The following is a 15,946-nucleotide window of genomic DNA, read 5'->3' on the forward strand; positions in this document are numbered from 1 at the left end:
TTAGGTATTATAAATAATCTAGAGATGATTTAAAGTATGCAGGAGAATGTGTGTAGGTTACATACAATTACTACACCATTTTATATAAGGGACTTGAGCACTCTCAGATTTTGGTATCCTCAGGGTTCCTGGAACCAATTCCCCACGGATACTGAGGTACAACTGTATATGGTACTTATAAAATTCTATAACAAGAGTTTTTAACACACATGCATTTGACAAATACTATTTACATGCAAAAAATATTAATTAAGCTAATAACAAGAACTTAATATTTTTGTGACATTTTCATAAATAATTTCTACCAAAAAAATTTAGATCCTTCTGAAATGAACAAAGACGTCGGGATTAAATATGGTCATGTACCTGCTTATATGCTGTGACACACGTGGAACTACAAAACTTCTTAGCCTGTCCCTCTATCTGGAGCATGTGGCATTGTCCAGAGCCACTGTAGCAGTAACCCCCACAGTTTTCACAACAGTTCATGGTGAGGTTGTTAGCAGAGCGAAACTTAGAAAAGCAGGCATCACTGCAAAGTTTATGTACCACATTCTGGTAATTAACTTCATGTCGAATCTAGGAATTATAAAGTAATAACTTAGAAACAACAAGCAAAGACCATCAAAAGCTGTCCTTTAAGCACAAATATCAGACTCCTTCCCCCACTAAAGTAAAAAGATAACTTACAACAGCATTCTTCTGACACATGCTGCATTTGGTTGAAATGCTATTCGTATTTATGGTAACAACAGGTTTTCTTTTCAGTTCGTATGTTGACAAACATGACTGACTACAAAAATCTTTACTAGTGGTGGTATTTTCAAACTGGGCACTGATCACATCCTTTGGATTTAAAATGTCTCTAAAAATGACAACAAAGATAAAATAAGCCATAGTATAATTCATTTTTTCCCCTTTTTGTCAACTAAAAATATCAAATAAAACAAAGGCATTTAAAAGTGTAGGGAAAGGGCATTGGTATTTAAATCGGAAAACCTGGGTTTTCTTGAATAAAGTGATAAATCACTTTGATCCTCAAGCTCTGTTGTATAAAATGAAACTAATACACGGCTTAGTTCATAGAACTGTTGTGAGGATTAGTACACTATGTTTCAAGATTAAAAAGATATACATCAAACATTTATCATTCACTATCTCTAGTAGGTAGGATTATAGAAGATTTTCATTTTCTTCCTTAGGCTCTCCTATATGTTCAAAAATACTCTTAAACATTACACTTGAAAATTTTTAAAGCCACTATCTTTTAAAAGTAGGAATACATTTCAAACTACACAGTGCATATTCTAGCATGATTATATAAAATTGAACATTTCCAGATCTAAATAATTCAATTTGTAAGCATTAGCAGTAAAAGACAATGAAGATTAAAACCCTAAGGATTAAGACTCCCTACCACTTCACCCCTTAACCCACTCCCAAATTACTCTTCCTACATAGTAGTTTATCACTTAAGTACAAACCATTTTAAAAACCAATTTTAAAAATACCTTGATGAAATTCTGTAAACAATGTCTCTCTCCCATGAGTATACACTCACATAATATTTAGTAAATAAACTGTTATATTCACTCGTACATTTTAAACAGATTATACTAATATAGTACTTTTCAGAAAAGATTACAAGTATCTCTGCTTCAATAAAAGATAATAGTAGATATAATGGGACCCATCACAAGGAGCACCTGATATTGTACTACGCTGTAATACACAGCATCACACCTCATCTTCAATACTTAGTAGCTTGAGAGTGCTCTATTATCTGCATTCTTTTTTTTTGGCCTTTCTAGCCACTTTTTATTGGGTTTTAATCTATTTCATTTATAAGGGTATTTAATGAGCAGTTACCTTGAGCCAGGGACTAGCCCAACCCTATGTCAAGATATGGTACAAGCCCTCAAGGAGCTCACAGTATACTGGGACAAATAGACAAATGATATATAAAATACCATAAAAGCAGCATTCTTAATATAAAAAAGTAAAATAATTTTGAAAAACGTATTTATATACATAACATGTACTACAGAAATAGAAATGAAGACACAATTATTTCAGATAAGATGTGACACGAAAAGCTACCCAAAAGGTGATATTTTAGCTGGACCTTAAATAGATGTTTTCTAGAAGGCTAAGGAGATAAAAGTTGGAGAACAGCATGGATCAAGGCAATAGAATCATAAAAGTAGCTACTTCTCACTACTCTCAGTATGCTTAACATCCAACTGAATTACATTTTATTGTAACAGATTGCATCTTATCAGAATGAGGAGCAATCTCATTTCAGATAGTAAAAATTCAGATGGTACAGACAATCCTGAAACAGTTACCTCTCTTACTGCCATTATATCAAGAAAACTGATCTTTCTAACAGTATTAACAAAAGTACCCTCCAAGTTACCTCTTTTAAAGTGTAGGATTTTAAACTGATTTTTTAAAAACAAATTGTTAGGTCCCTATTACTAATGAAATCTAAAAATTAAATGATGATTAGCCAAAACATATTCAGAGTTTAGGTTAAATTCAAGATGCTAAGAGATTTGGTTAATAAAAGATTAACAAAAATAAAATTGTTACTCCAAACAGCTAAGGAGTTTCCTTCAACCTAAGTGCTGCTGCTATATTTCTAGTGGTCTACAAAAACAGCAGTAGTTACCAGGAAGTAAATCTTTTCTATCTCCACCTATTCAAATTAAAGTAAAAATCCTTCTTATAGGGACTGACTTACAAATTAAACCTGTTTGACTACATGGACTATCTAGGGGGGAAAATGCATGTGCCAGAACGACCCAGCTATGTGACACTGAGCAAATCATTTAACTTCTTTGAGTCTAATTTCCTTATATTTAAGGCACAATCCAAATCAATAATTTTATAATCAGATAAACCAGACTATCCCAAACTGTTGTAATGACTGTGTAAATAAGAGAGAAAAAAGGGAAGGAAAGGAAAAGTGGTGAAAAGGAGATGAAAGAGTAGTACAGAAAATGAAATGGAATACAAAGAAAAACAAGACTGATAAATGGTTGAGAACTGAGCAACAAGAGAAAAAGGTATTCTGTAAGAAGAGAAGGGGGGAAAATTAAGAAAGACAGAAAATGAAAAAGAAAAGCTGAGGTGATAGGCAGGCAAGGAGTACCTGAAAGAAGAACAGAAAGGGGAGAATGGAAAAGAACAAGAGATAAAAAAAAAAAAAGATAACAGAATAAGTGAATGAAGAGGTAGAACAGTTAAAAGTCAAAGAACGACAGGTTAAAATTTATGGATAAGACCAAACATTACAAAAGAAGAAAATTTAATCTTAAAAATAATTAAATTACATAAGATCAGACACAGCTAAGATATGACATGCAGGTATAAATGACCATCTCCAGATAAAGCGAGGCAAACACCAGAGACCAAAGAGATATAGTAAATTTAGATGAGAAGAACAACATGTATGGACAAGAATTAAAAAACACAGAAAGAGGGCACACATTTTAAAACTTCCATGAGTTTCCTATGGTCATTTTGAAATTCACTGTTAAATCTTTGCACTAAGTATCTATGACTATTATTATGAAAGGAGAAATACTGCTGAAATTTTAGAAAGCGCTGATCGCTGAAGTAAGAATTAAATAAAGAAACATAAAAGGAAGTTATTACGTGAAATTATTTCATAGCAAAATAGGAAAAGAAAAAACCTTATAAAAATTATAATTTTCTAGTTGATTTGATCTTAGAAATGATGACTATACTGGAATATAGAAATTAGATCTGTCATCTATAAGTACTCTTTTTTAAAACATGTTTCATAATTCAAACAGAAGTCTATTTTTACTAAATTAAACTTGAAACATAAAGGGATGCAAATATAACTTCTAGAAAATCTTCTAACCATACTCAAATTTCTTTTAGAAGTTTCTTTCTATATTTTTTCCAATTGAACCAGAAGAGGGAGCATCTTTTCCCTTTCTAGACAGAGAAAGGGCAGCATCCATGTGAGGTACTCTAAGTACAAATATCGAAACTAATAAATCATGGTTTGAGTAGCTTAATAATAGAAGCCAAAATATTTCAGAACAAGAGCATTATTCATCTTTTTCTGACTTATTTAAACAGTGTCTAATGACCACCTTGCAAAATTAGCCTAAATTAGTTCATATTCCTCAAATATATCAGGATGATTTTATTAGGATCTAAGGTCATAATTTTTTGTTGTTAAACACTGAAATACAACCTCTGAGATACCTGAGATACTGAGAAAATAAAAATACATACACTGGAATCCAATTAAAGTTAAGATGAAAAGTATTAAATGAATTCCAACTACCTAATAGAAAATATTACATAAACATTAAATATTTGTTGCATTTAAGCATCTATTGCCTACAGTTATAAGATAAAATATTGTGGTCATGTAATACCCCTAAATGGTGTAGTTTTTGTTTTATAAAGCATCTCAACTAACAAGGATGGTAAAGTACATTTCAAAAGCACCTCTTATTATATAAAAGGCACATTACTTAAAGTTAAAAGAAAACTGAGCACCTAGCATCCAGAAAGACTAAAAGCAACAACAACATGTTCGTAGTAAACAATGTGATATTTCTCAAAAAACACAGAAAGGTAGAAAATTAAACAATACACAAATAAGAACAAAGTATCTTGAAAGAAAGAAAGCAAAGACAATAATTTAGAATTCTGCTATACTTTGAGCAACTTGAACAAGTTTTCTTAGTGGGAGGAGGCGGTGGGCGGGCAGGTGGAACTGTATATCCAGTGAGGCACAGTGTAGAGCAGAATAGCTGAGTAGACCCTTTCCTCTGATAAGCAGTTTGCCCCTTCTGGAGGATTTTTTTACAACCAGAACAGGAAACTCGAACAGCTGTGGCTGGAACTGAAGGAAGCATTTTATTCATGCCAGATGATGCCAGTGAAGGCTGAAAGCCAGTAGTCAACTGTGGAGCTTAAAAAAAAAAAAATTGAAAAAAAAAAAAGTTTTACTTTTTACCATGAATTTTAAGTAGGCATCCTTTCTTTCTCTTCTAGAGCTAGTCTTGAAACCCAACACTAATTATGCAATACACAATTAAAGCCATTCTAAACTGCCTAGTTTACTAATATAAGTAGATACTTCCTCTCACTCATACTGGTCAGAATAAATAAACATGATTCATTCATTCAGTTCTGCTTCTTACCAAGAGGACTGCCACTGACTGAAAACACAGCACTAATTTTCAGTTCCCCTTCTTGAGTTTTTTGCTGTTGGCCATGACTATACTCCTTTTAAAAAGAAAAATAAATAAATATGTAAAGAAAAAATAAATACAATGTATCTAAAGAAATCCAGATATTCAAGACATTTTACTATGGCTATATAGGGGTGGAAAATGTTTACTACATTAACATTAATAAGAAATAATAGCAAGCAAACTATAATTACAATAAGGGTATAACATGTTTATACACGCTGAGAGTTGAGGTAAAAAATGACAGTAGCTATCTAGCCTATAGCACTACCAGATATTCACAAATTATTTTTTTAATTCTTAATATTATTACAGTATTTTAAGTTGCTGTTTATCTATTATAAAAGTAATACACACTTACTATACAAAATTTAGACAAGTAGAAATGCGAAAAAAATTCTAATCATATTTCCATTACCCCAAAACAACCACTGTTACTCTTTTGTTATATTTCTTTCCAGTCTTTTCCCCTGCCGTATGTGTTTCTTCACACAGTTGTAGTTATACTGAATATAGCATTCTTATGATTTTTTGGTCATGTTAATCAAGTGAACATTTGCATATTATCACATATTACTCCAAAATAACTTCTAGTGGCTAAATATCAGTGTTTCTAAGGTTGGAGTCCAAGAATCCCTGAGGTCTGTAAAGGTACTCCAGGCAGTCTGAGACTTCTAAAAAAATATTTTAAAAGTCTGAGTTTTTATTTCAATAATTTTTTTAGTGAATGATAAGTATATTTTTAGTCATGAATAACCACATATAACTGAGTTATACAACAAGTTTTTAGTGCTGTTGTTAGCTTTTACAATTATATTATTGCATTGTGAAACCCCTAAGTGGTAGACTTAACTTTTTATTTTAATTCACTGTTTATCACACTGAAACTTGCAAAACCCCGAAAGACGTCTTATTCTTGGAATTCTCAGGCAACTCCAACATACCCCCTTTTTTTGTGATAAGAGGTGTCTGTACATTACTGGAATTTGAGAAATACTGATATATATTATTTAATAGACATATCAGATTACATAAGGATGAGACTGGGGTGAGGTGAGGCACTTGCCTCATGCACAAATTAAGGCACCAAAAATCTCAGTAATATTTTTAAAATGCCATAATCCATGATAAACAAAATACCAAAACTTTAAATAAGTAAAGACAGGATCAGTATTACTAATTTTTCCCTTGGCCTCAGTCTCCAATTTGATAGCCCTTTATGGCATTGAAATTACATAACCACAACCCAGTGTTGGTTCACTTGTTTCCACACATTTGCTTTAATTGGTAATGCCATGATGAACATCTCTGTGAATACTCATACACTCACATTTAGGATTATCTCCTAAGGAAAGAATCTTAAAGTGGAATTACTAGGTAAATAAGTACATAGTAAAGGTTCTTGATGCACAATGACAGATTGTTTTTTAAAACCTTAATTTTATTTATTCTAGCAATTTGTGATAAAAGCCACTTAAAAGTCTCTTCCCATTCTTGTTTTAATTTCCAATATTTTTAATATCCATTTATAAAAAAAGCATTATAAGGTAACAAGATTAACCTCCGACAGCATCTGTTATCAACATTTCCTCAATATGTACTATGAGATAAATTTTACATACTTAAGTTTCCATTTTTATGCCAAAAAATTGACGGTTTTTACCTTTGCGATTCCTTCTATTTCTTACAAAGTTCTACTTCCACAATAAAATACTAAGAAAGTTTTCATTGTTTATAATACAGTCCTTTAATCCAGAGGTCAGCAAACTTTATCTGCAAAGGGCCAGATACTAAATATTTTTGATTTTTCAGGCCATGCTATCACAACTACTCAACTGTGCCCTGGTAGAGCAAAAGTACCCATAGATAATACGTAAATGAATGAATGTGGCAATGATCCAATAAAACTATAAAAACAGTATGCAGAAAAACAAAACAGAAACAAAGAGGGCAGGCTGGATTTGGCCCACTGCTGAAAGATAATTTGCCAACTCCTGCTTTAATTCATCTGTGATTTATTGATATTTATTTTGATATATAATGAGCATTTTTCTTTTCCTTTCTTTGAATAGCTGATGAATTCCTTCCACTTACTATTAACATATCAACTTCCTCTAAAAGTATCTCTTTTATGGCAATCTATTCTGCATCACTATCAGGCTGACTACTCTTATGATATCACACTATCCTAATGAAAATAATTGTGAGATGTTTAATCATTTAATAGTTCACCACATCTCTAATTTTTAGAACATACATGTAACATAATGTGTGTGTGCATGCCTATTTATTTTTCTTCAAAACATAAGAAACCATTGATATTTTCATAATTGTATCAAAACTGTATCTTAATTTAGGAATAACTAATATATTAAAAAAAAGTCTCTGCATTCATTCAAGTTGTTTTATCTGATACAAGCACTTTTTAGTTGCTTTGCTGTAGGAAACAGTGTATCTTTTCATCATATTGTCTAACTGGGAAACAACTGATTTATAGAAATATTGCTCTGTTTTATATAACTAAAATTCAACTAGCTACTCCACTAAACTTTCATGAATTCTATTAATTTTCTAATAAAGATCCTTACCAGTAAATGATGATAATTTTGTCTCCCCTTTTCCATTATTTCTTCTAATTTCTTTAACATGTATTGGGTCGAAAATCCAACAAGAGTTAAATAATAATGCTGACATCAGTAATTTGTGTTCATTTAGTTATTATTAACAGAAGGTTTCCATCATTTTACTTTTAAATTCAATGACTGTTATTGATCAGAAGTAGATATTTCCTTACCTGATCAAGAGAGTATCTATTATAAGAAATGCATAGTGAATTACATGAAATGTCTTTCGGCATCTGTCTATCTATCTATAGATCTAGTCTTATTTGACCTGTTGATGAAGTTACATATATTAAGAGATTTTCTAATATTGATTCATCATAACATTCCTACATTATATAGTATATTAAAGCATATTACAAGTTAAAAATTTTTTAAATCTCAGAAAACTCCAGAAAAAAAATCAGTATTCATGGGCATATTTTCATGGTCTCTAGTCAGCTCTCTTTCTCACTGTCTGTGACAGTTATTTCAAACTTCTGATACATTCCTTAAGCCTCAAGTACATATTACTTATATAATACAGTAAAGTAAGTATATATCTTAAGTACTCTGCTTGTACACCCCACAATGCCTTCAAGGCATAATCATGTTTGTTAGTATCCTCCCAACAATGATTAATTTTACAAATATTTAATAAAAAATCAATGACTAATAACTTGAGAAGTGAAAATCTGATGACCCAAAAGCTTTCAGAAACAGAAAAACAGGTGTCAAAACAAAACCAAAAAATCCTTTACCAATATCTTTACCTTCCCTTTATTTACCATAAAGTATGTGTCAGTATCCCAAGACAGTATTTTAGAAATGAAGAACCCAGTTTCTATAACCAAGTTAACTTCACATGGCTAAAAAAACAAGCCCCAACATTTAATTACTGCATTCTATTTTCCAAGACTATATGACTCACTATTGTGACAATTAATTGATTTGCTTTCCCATTCTAATCCATTTACTTCAATGAGAGATTATAGATTAGCTCTCCTTTTATTATGAGCAAAAAGAAAAAAAATCATGATTTTAATGTAATATTTACTGAATTTCCAGCTTTCAGAAACTACAGAAAAGGGGAATAGAAAAAATGACGTCTCTGGCTCTTTAAAGTTTTTATTTTAAAAACTTCTCTAGTCATTTTTTTAAACAACTTTTATTTATAGAAAAGTTTGGTAGACTATAATAATAAGGCCTTGATGAAGGCCCCTGATTGGCTCCTTCCTGGCCATATGGCCTTGAGTAACTAACTTATTAACTTCTATGAATCTCAGTTCCCTCACCTAAAAATAGAGTTGATATCATCTACTCTGGCCTTCTTATATTGGAGGATGAAACAACATAGTACACATAAAAGTATCTGTAAGTATTACATACAGAATATATTATAGTAACATGCAATAGGATTTGAATGAAGAAATGTAACCAGGAGGACAAATGATGCTACGCCAATAACAGAGGCAGGAGGATGACAACTGGCAAACCCAGAAAATTATAACTGAAGAAATAATCAAGAACAATTGGGAAGAAGTAAATATATATATAAACATACATTTCAGTATCTTAGTGATTTATATGGGAAAGTAAAAAAATTAAGACCAAAATTAACTGTGTAAAAAGGAGAATAAGGAAGTGAGTTGAGAGCGGAGCTACAAGTTAAGCAAAGAGAAAAGCCAAGGGAGGTTTTGACAAGGTGCCAGAAGCTAAAGCTATGATCTTATTACACCAAGAGAAAAGTTATTACAAGTAACTGATGGTCAAAAGTAAAGACTGACCACAGCTGTTAAATCTATCAGTATTTTATGAGCATTAGGTTAATAGTACTGTTTCAGAGTCTAAGAGAATAATTTGTTGGAACTCCTTTTTCCAGTCTATGGGAAATGAATAAGAATGATAAAGCATTAGGCAGTGTTGAACAAGGAATATAGATTTCCAATGGTCACTGAGGAGAAATACCTAAAAGAACAGGACAATGAAGAAGGAGGTGGGAGAAGGGGAGAGGAAATAGGAGGGGGGGAGAGGAAGTAGGAGGGAAAGGGAGAGGAGGGGGAGAGAGAAGGTAAGGAAGGGATGGAAAAAAAAGAAAGAACCAGGTAACCATAGTTTAACATGAGGTCAGGTATTTCTAGAAGAGTTATCAAAGGTATGATCCCACAGGATTGGTGTAGCTGATAACAGAAAGGACTTCTCAGAGAACACCTAGCTTTACTCACTCACATGCTGGAACTGCCTTATTGTGGGGTCAGGGCAAAGAATGCTTCTGGACCTTATGCCTAGGACTTACACAGATTCCTGCTTGGTTTTTAAGAGTCCCGTCAATCAGGTGGTGAGCCCTTAGGGAAGTTCTTCCCCAAAATCATGATGAAACTTCATATACGGCATTTTATAACACATTATTACACTTTGAATAGCGATAAAAATGTAGGTGTTTCTGTGTCCTGACACTTCCACCCTGTTGGTATTCTCCAGTCACTGGAATCTCTGATTGTTTTCAAAACAGTAATATTGGGTTGGCCAAAAGGTTCATTCAGGTTTTTCCATAAGACGTTACAGAAAAACCTGAACGAACCTTCTGGCCAACCCAATACAAATAACCTTTCCTGATGCCCTCTTCCCACAATGTATTTGGTCTTTGCTATAACTGCCTTTTCAGCTCAAGGAAAGTGTCACTGGGTCATGTACAGGGAGAAAGTGATGTCTTTGGTACCCTGCCAGCATTATGATTTCTTATGGATTTCCATGTCCAGATTGGGGCACTTAAAAGACAGGAGATCTGCCCTGTATAGACATGGTAGTAGTCTTCTGAAGCATACACTGCCATATGAACCTCCCCTAGGTGCCAGGACACTTCCTTATCTCTAGTTCAGATATCCACGACCTCCATTTTGCCTGCTTTTATTAACATGCTTTCATTATTCAGATATTTTCATATTCCTTCTCTACCATCTTTGTAGCTACCACACTCACACCCATCCAACTCTACAGCTTTATCATCACTACCCTATACAGCTACCCTCCACTGGGCACCATGGCATTCTCACTTAATTGAAGCATCAATCTGACTCACATAAATCACCTACATCTATAAATCACCTATTCTTCCATTTCCTTACTCTAAAAGAGTGGTTCTCAATAGCAGAGGATTTTGTCCCCCAGGGGACATTTGGCAATGTCTGGAGACATGGTACTACTGGCATCTAGCAGGTAGAGGTCAAGGATGCTTCTAAACATCCTACAATGCACAGGACAGACCCTCACAACAAAGAATTATCTGGCCCCAAATGTCAATAGTGCCGAGAAACCCTGCTAAGAGACATCTGAGTGAAAAAAACTTCTTCCACAGAAGTCTCACATTCTCAACCCCCCTAATATAAAAGAAAGATATGGAGAGGTAAGCTTTCTCCACATCAAATGTCATTTCAAAAAAATAGCTAATTGATGCTATCTTTACTTCTCAGCCTCTGCACTCATACCAGCTGTATAAAACACAGAACACCCCCAAACAATTGCTGCTATTGCATATTCATCCCTTGGTCCTTTTCCTACGTTCCAAAATGATTACAGCATCTTTATTCTGTTCCAACCACTGCAATGTCATTAATTGCATGGATAACTTCACTGACTTCAGCATTCACACGTACAGAGTCTTTATGACTTTTACCTCCAGAGCAACCTTGAAATAACAGAGCTCTATCCTTACCCTTATTACTCACAGATCTCAAAACTGGAATCCTATATCACCCATCAAAGCATCAAAACCTCCTTTATCTTCTACCCACTGATCTAATGAACTGGCTCTTCAATCAATTTATTTTTCCAAAGATTAATTAATCCCATTAATCCCTCCTGAAAAACACTTAAATCCATACATAGCCTATACTTCATTAGCAGCAACTGCAAAAGGCTTACTACCTTATATAAGCTCAATCACACCATAAACTTTTAGCCATGTCTGCTGTATCAATCTCAAATCCTTGAAGACTCACTTTCCCTAATCCTGCACTGAAACTGTAAAAATCACAGAACAGTGGTATAAAGGAACGATGTGGATTAAAAGCCTTAACTACTACTTGGACAAAGTTTCCTATAACTCTGGTTGATTCCTTAGTATTATTCTTATAAGATAATTCAATTGCCTCAACCTTCATTAAGAGTCTCCTCTCACCCCATCAACAAAACACTTCACTTCTTAATCAAGAACTTCCTTTCTTGAATGAATAATTCATGTGTGGAACAAAAAGAAGGGGGAAAAAAAGGTGAAATGTTTACTTGAGCATTGTCAGGTTCATCTTTAATTTTGTCTAGTAGTCCCTGCTGTGGTGCCATTGCTTTGTCATACTCATCATCCAAAGGTTCTTCTTTAATTCTAATATTTGATGCAAAGGAATTCCCCAGTTCCGAACCAATGGATTCTTTATTGGCAAATGGATAGCTGGAATCCTAAAACACAATATAAAGGATTAATAAATATTCAGATTTTAAAATTATTCCTCTTCAGGTTTAACACCCAAAGAAAAGCTCACTGGAAATGAAGAACTCTACGGACATTCATTAGAGTCCCTATGCTTACAAGTAAATGTGATATATGTCTAAATATCAAATACAAATAAAGAATCTAAGAGCAGAGGCTTCTGAGAACATCTCCAAAGATGTCCTTATGAAAATAATAAAGGAAATTAAAAAAAATAAAATCAGCGCTCTACCTAACACATATAGTTACAGTTTAGAAAATCACATAAAGAAAACTTTGACACTTGCCACAGTTACAGCAATCTACATACACACTGAAAACTTACCCTAAAGTTTGTTTCTGGGGTTTGTGGTAAATGGGTATGTAATGTTTCTTCAACTTGATTAGCTATTGAAAGAAAAACAAAACAAAACAAAACAAACACATGTATATGAATAACAAATCTTACGAAGAGTGACCTAAAAAGCTATCATTTGATAATCACCTCTCTTTTCCAGTGAAGACGCTCATTAGAGTGAAATGGGTACCAAAAAATACCCAAAAGGTAGTTTCACTCAAAACAAACAATCTGGCCCCATCTAACTTTTAGCCTTGCCTCATGCTATTTCCTTGTTCAAACCTAAATAAAGTGGTTACTTTATTCACTATGTTCTGAAAATTACTTATGTTTGTTATTCCCCATTTCTGCTTATATCATTCCAAGTCCCCTCTATCCTAATCTTTATACAGTCTTCCAGACTCAGCTCAGTTCAAAATTCACCTCTCCTCTATAAAATCTGCCCTTGTCCACTGAGTTAAAAATCATCTCTCCCCTAAGAATACCTAAAACAGTTTCAGTTATTTGAAAGAAATTTTATTATACTGCCTTATAACAAACTCTTCTACTACTGTCTTTAATTATAAATTAAGTTGTATGCTATTCAACTGGTCGTTGACACTTCTGCTACTTGACTTGTCTTGTCCCTTCTGCTATTAGACACTATGTTCCTTGAAGACAAGTACCCTTATAATTTATCCCTCATAGGGATATTGAAAAAACATATTGAATAATATATACTGAAAAATACAGTATACCCTTGTACAGTCTTGTACATAATGGATACTTAAATTAGTTGTTATTTTTAACAACACTGATTTGTTCTTTCAATCACAGTTTTCCTAGCACTGTCAAAAGAAATATAAGGATTGGTATATTCTACCAAGCTTTCTTTCACACCTATTGAACATTTATTGAAATATTACTATTTTCACTATACCAGGTTAGGCCCCAAGAACACAAAGATGAATAAGATACAATCTGGCCCTCAATAAACTCCTACACTAGCATGTAAGGCAAAACAAATAGAGCTATAATACCGTGTGATAAGTACTATAAATAATGAGGCATAAACAAAATGCTATGGAAATATAGATAAGGAAACAAACATTCTTGATGTAGAGAGGTTAGGGATGACCATAGGGTAGAAGAGGTTTATGAGTCAGGTGTTGTTGGATAAGAAGCACTTTTACAGGCATATATACAAAGAGAGAAAACGACATTCAGGCAAATGGAATAGCAGGAGGAAAGAGAGGCACAGAAATAAGAAAATGTATATATTCAAGAATGGAACTGAAGCTAAGTATAGGGTACACTGGGCAAAGAGGCTCAAGAGGAGTCTCAAGAAACTTCTAAAACATAAAATAGAAACGTTATCAAAAAGAAAAACCCTCCCTAATTTGGACTAATTGGTGGGACAGCAGTTTGAATTAGTGCTTACAGCACAAAGAAGTTAAATCCAACTTCAGGTTCCAATGTTCAACCAAAGAAAATGAACAGGTGATTCGAGTATCTTGCCTTCTCATCAAAATATTGCAACCAGGGGAGGGAGAAATGAGGTTTAGAGCTACTTTTCAACCATTTATACCATTACCAATAGTTACTGGGAGAAATTCAGTCACTCTGCAAAGAACAAGGATAAAAGAAAAATGACAAGCTTACAATGAATTTAACTGTTCATACTTTGCTTAGCATCAGAAGTAATAAAAGCTGTATTATTATCAGTACGTTGTTATTTATTGTGTTTTATGGCTCTATTCCAACAATTATTACCTGCTTTATCAAAAAAACTGCTTTTCAACCTTGAATCCAACTCTTTATGGGGTTTATCCAACCGTTTTTCACGTTCAAGATAAGTTAGGTCTCTATTTTTCTCCTTTCCAGAAAAAGTCTCTTTGCTGTTTTCTCTTACTAGACTAAAATCTTTCCGTATTGATTTAAAGACAGAAACCTGATCAAATTGCTTAGGAAAGTCTTTTTTTAATTTATTTTGAATCTGTATTTCATTTTCATTGTCTGATTCATGCTGTGTGACTCTTCTCTCTACTTCCAAGCTATCATCAGTATGAATTGAAGAAACAAGATTGTCCTTTGAACTAAAATCCTGTTCATCCTCATTGTCACTACCAACGACTGGAATTCCTGCAAGATCCCCAGAGTTCAAAAAATAATCATCTTCATCCAGCAATGAATTTTCAGATCCTGTTTGATTCGGCATTCCATAAGACATGCTGTCAAGGGTAGGAGTTAAGTTGTGGTCTATATCTTCAGACATTTCTGTATCCATGATACCACCACCTTAAAAAGTAAAATACTGTTTAGACAAATGATAGTGCTAAAGATGACCATATTTATAAGGTCTGTCTGGCATTTAACCAAATATATATTTTTCCTTTTCAAACAAAATATAGATAATAATACTGTGGTATTCAATTAGCACTTTGATATAGGTGTGACAGATAAAATATCCCTATCTGACAGATAAGGAAATAGGGACGTAAAACTTGAGAAACTATTTCAGGTTAGAAAGAAAGTCAATGCAATATAGAAAAAAAGAGCACCAACTTCAGAATTAGACATATCTGTGTTGGAATCATAGCATGATTAACTGAAAATCTATGTGATCCTGAGAAGTAAACTCTCAGGCTTCTTTATCTGTAAAACAGTGTAATACTCACCTTGGAGATTAATTTGTGGTGAGGTTTAATGACAGTATGTAAAAAGGGCCTAATAACACAGTGACTGACACATAGAAGGGAATATAAAAGTGATAATTATAGTTATCATAGAGACTACTCTAGGGAGCTGAGATTAGAACCCAGATCTCTGACCTCAGAGTCCTAATTTCTCTGCACTAACTCTAATAAACACTTACAGCAGTTAATGTTTATAATGGTAAATATTTAAACATAAAAATAAAATTTATCCAAGCCAGAATATATATTAAAAACTGTTTACTGTTCAAAACTACATGCTAAAGTCTCTTCCATTCCAAAATAAAACAAAAAACCCCCAGCCCTGTTTTTCTTTTTCCTGACCTAATTCACCTTTCTTTCACAAACTCCTAGGGAAAAAGTTTACATTGGTTTGTTTCTACTTCATCTCCCAATCATTAATCCTTTGAACTTAATGCAGTCTGGTTCCCAACTTCGCATCGGAACTTCTCTCATTAAGATCATCAATGATTTCCTCATGGTCAAGTCCAATTATTTTTTCAATCCTTATGTGGCATATCCCTCCTAGATAAAATACCTTTGGTTTTTTTGTATTGTTCCCTAATTTTATAATTGTCCTATTA

The 15,946-nt window shown here is 33.3% G+C and overlaps 1 protein-coding gene across 5 annotated transcripts in view; it reads right to left on the reverse strand.

The window, feature by feature from the left end:
* Positions 1-15,946, reverse strand: part of ZMYM4 (zinc finger MYM-type containing 4) — a 170,669-nt gene that overhangs the window by 46,463 nt on the left and 108,260 nt on the right. For 4 of the 5 annotated variants that reach the window (XM_061184507.1, XM_061184504.1, XM_061184505.1 and 1 more), the window contains 7 exons: positions 14,422-14,946; positions 12,658-12,719; positions 12,131-12,301; positions 5,199-5,283; positions 4,711-4,966; positions 691-865; positions 367-579 (listed from right to left, as the gene is read on the reverse strand). In XM_061184507.1, the coding sequence (XP_061040490.1) occupies positions 367-579; positions 691-865; positions 4,711-4,966; positions 5,199-5,283; positions 12,131-12,301; positions 12,658-12,719; positions 14,422-14,935 (1,476 nt within the window). In that variant the 5' untranslated portion in view covers positions 14,936-14,946. The remainder of the gene's footprint in view (positions 1-366; positions 580-690; positions 866-4,710; positions 4,967-5,198; positions 5,284-12,130; positions 12,302-12,657; positions 12,720-14,421; positions 14,947-15,946) is intronic. The other variant, XM_061184509.1, reaches the window with a different exon arrangement.

The sequence above is a fragment of the Eubalaena glacialis genome, chromosome 3 (genome assembly GCF_028564815.1).
Source record: "Eubalaena glacialis isolate mEubGla1 chromosome 3, mEubGla1.1.hap2.+ XY, whole genome shotgun sequence".
Classification (NCBI taxonomy): Eukaryota; Metazoa; Chordata; class Mammalia; order Artiodactyla; family Balaenidae; genus Eubalaena; species Eubalaena glacialis.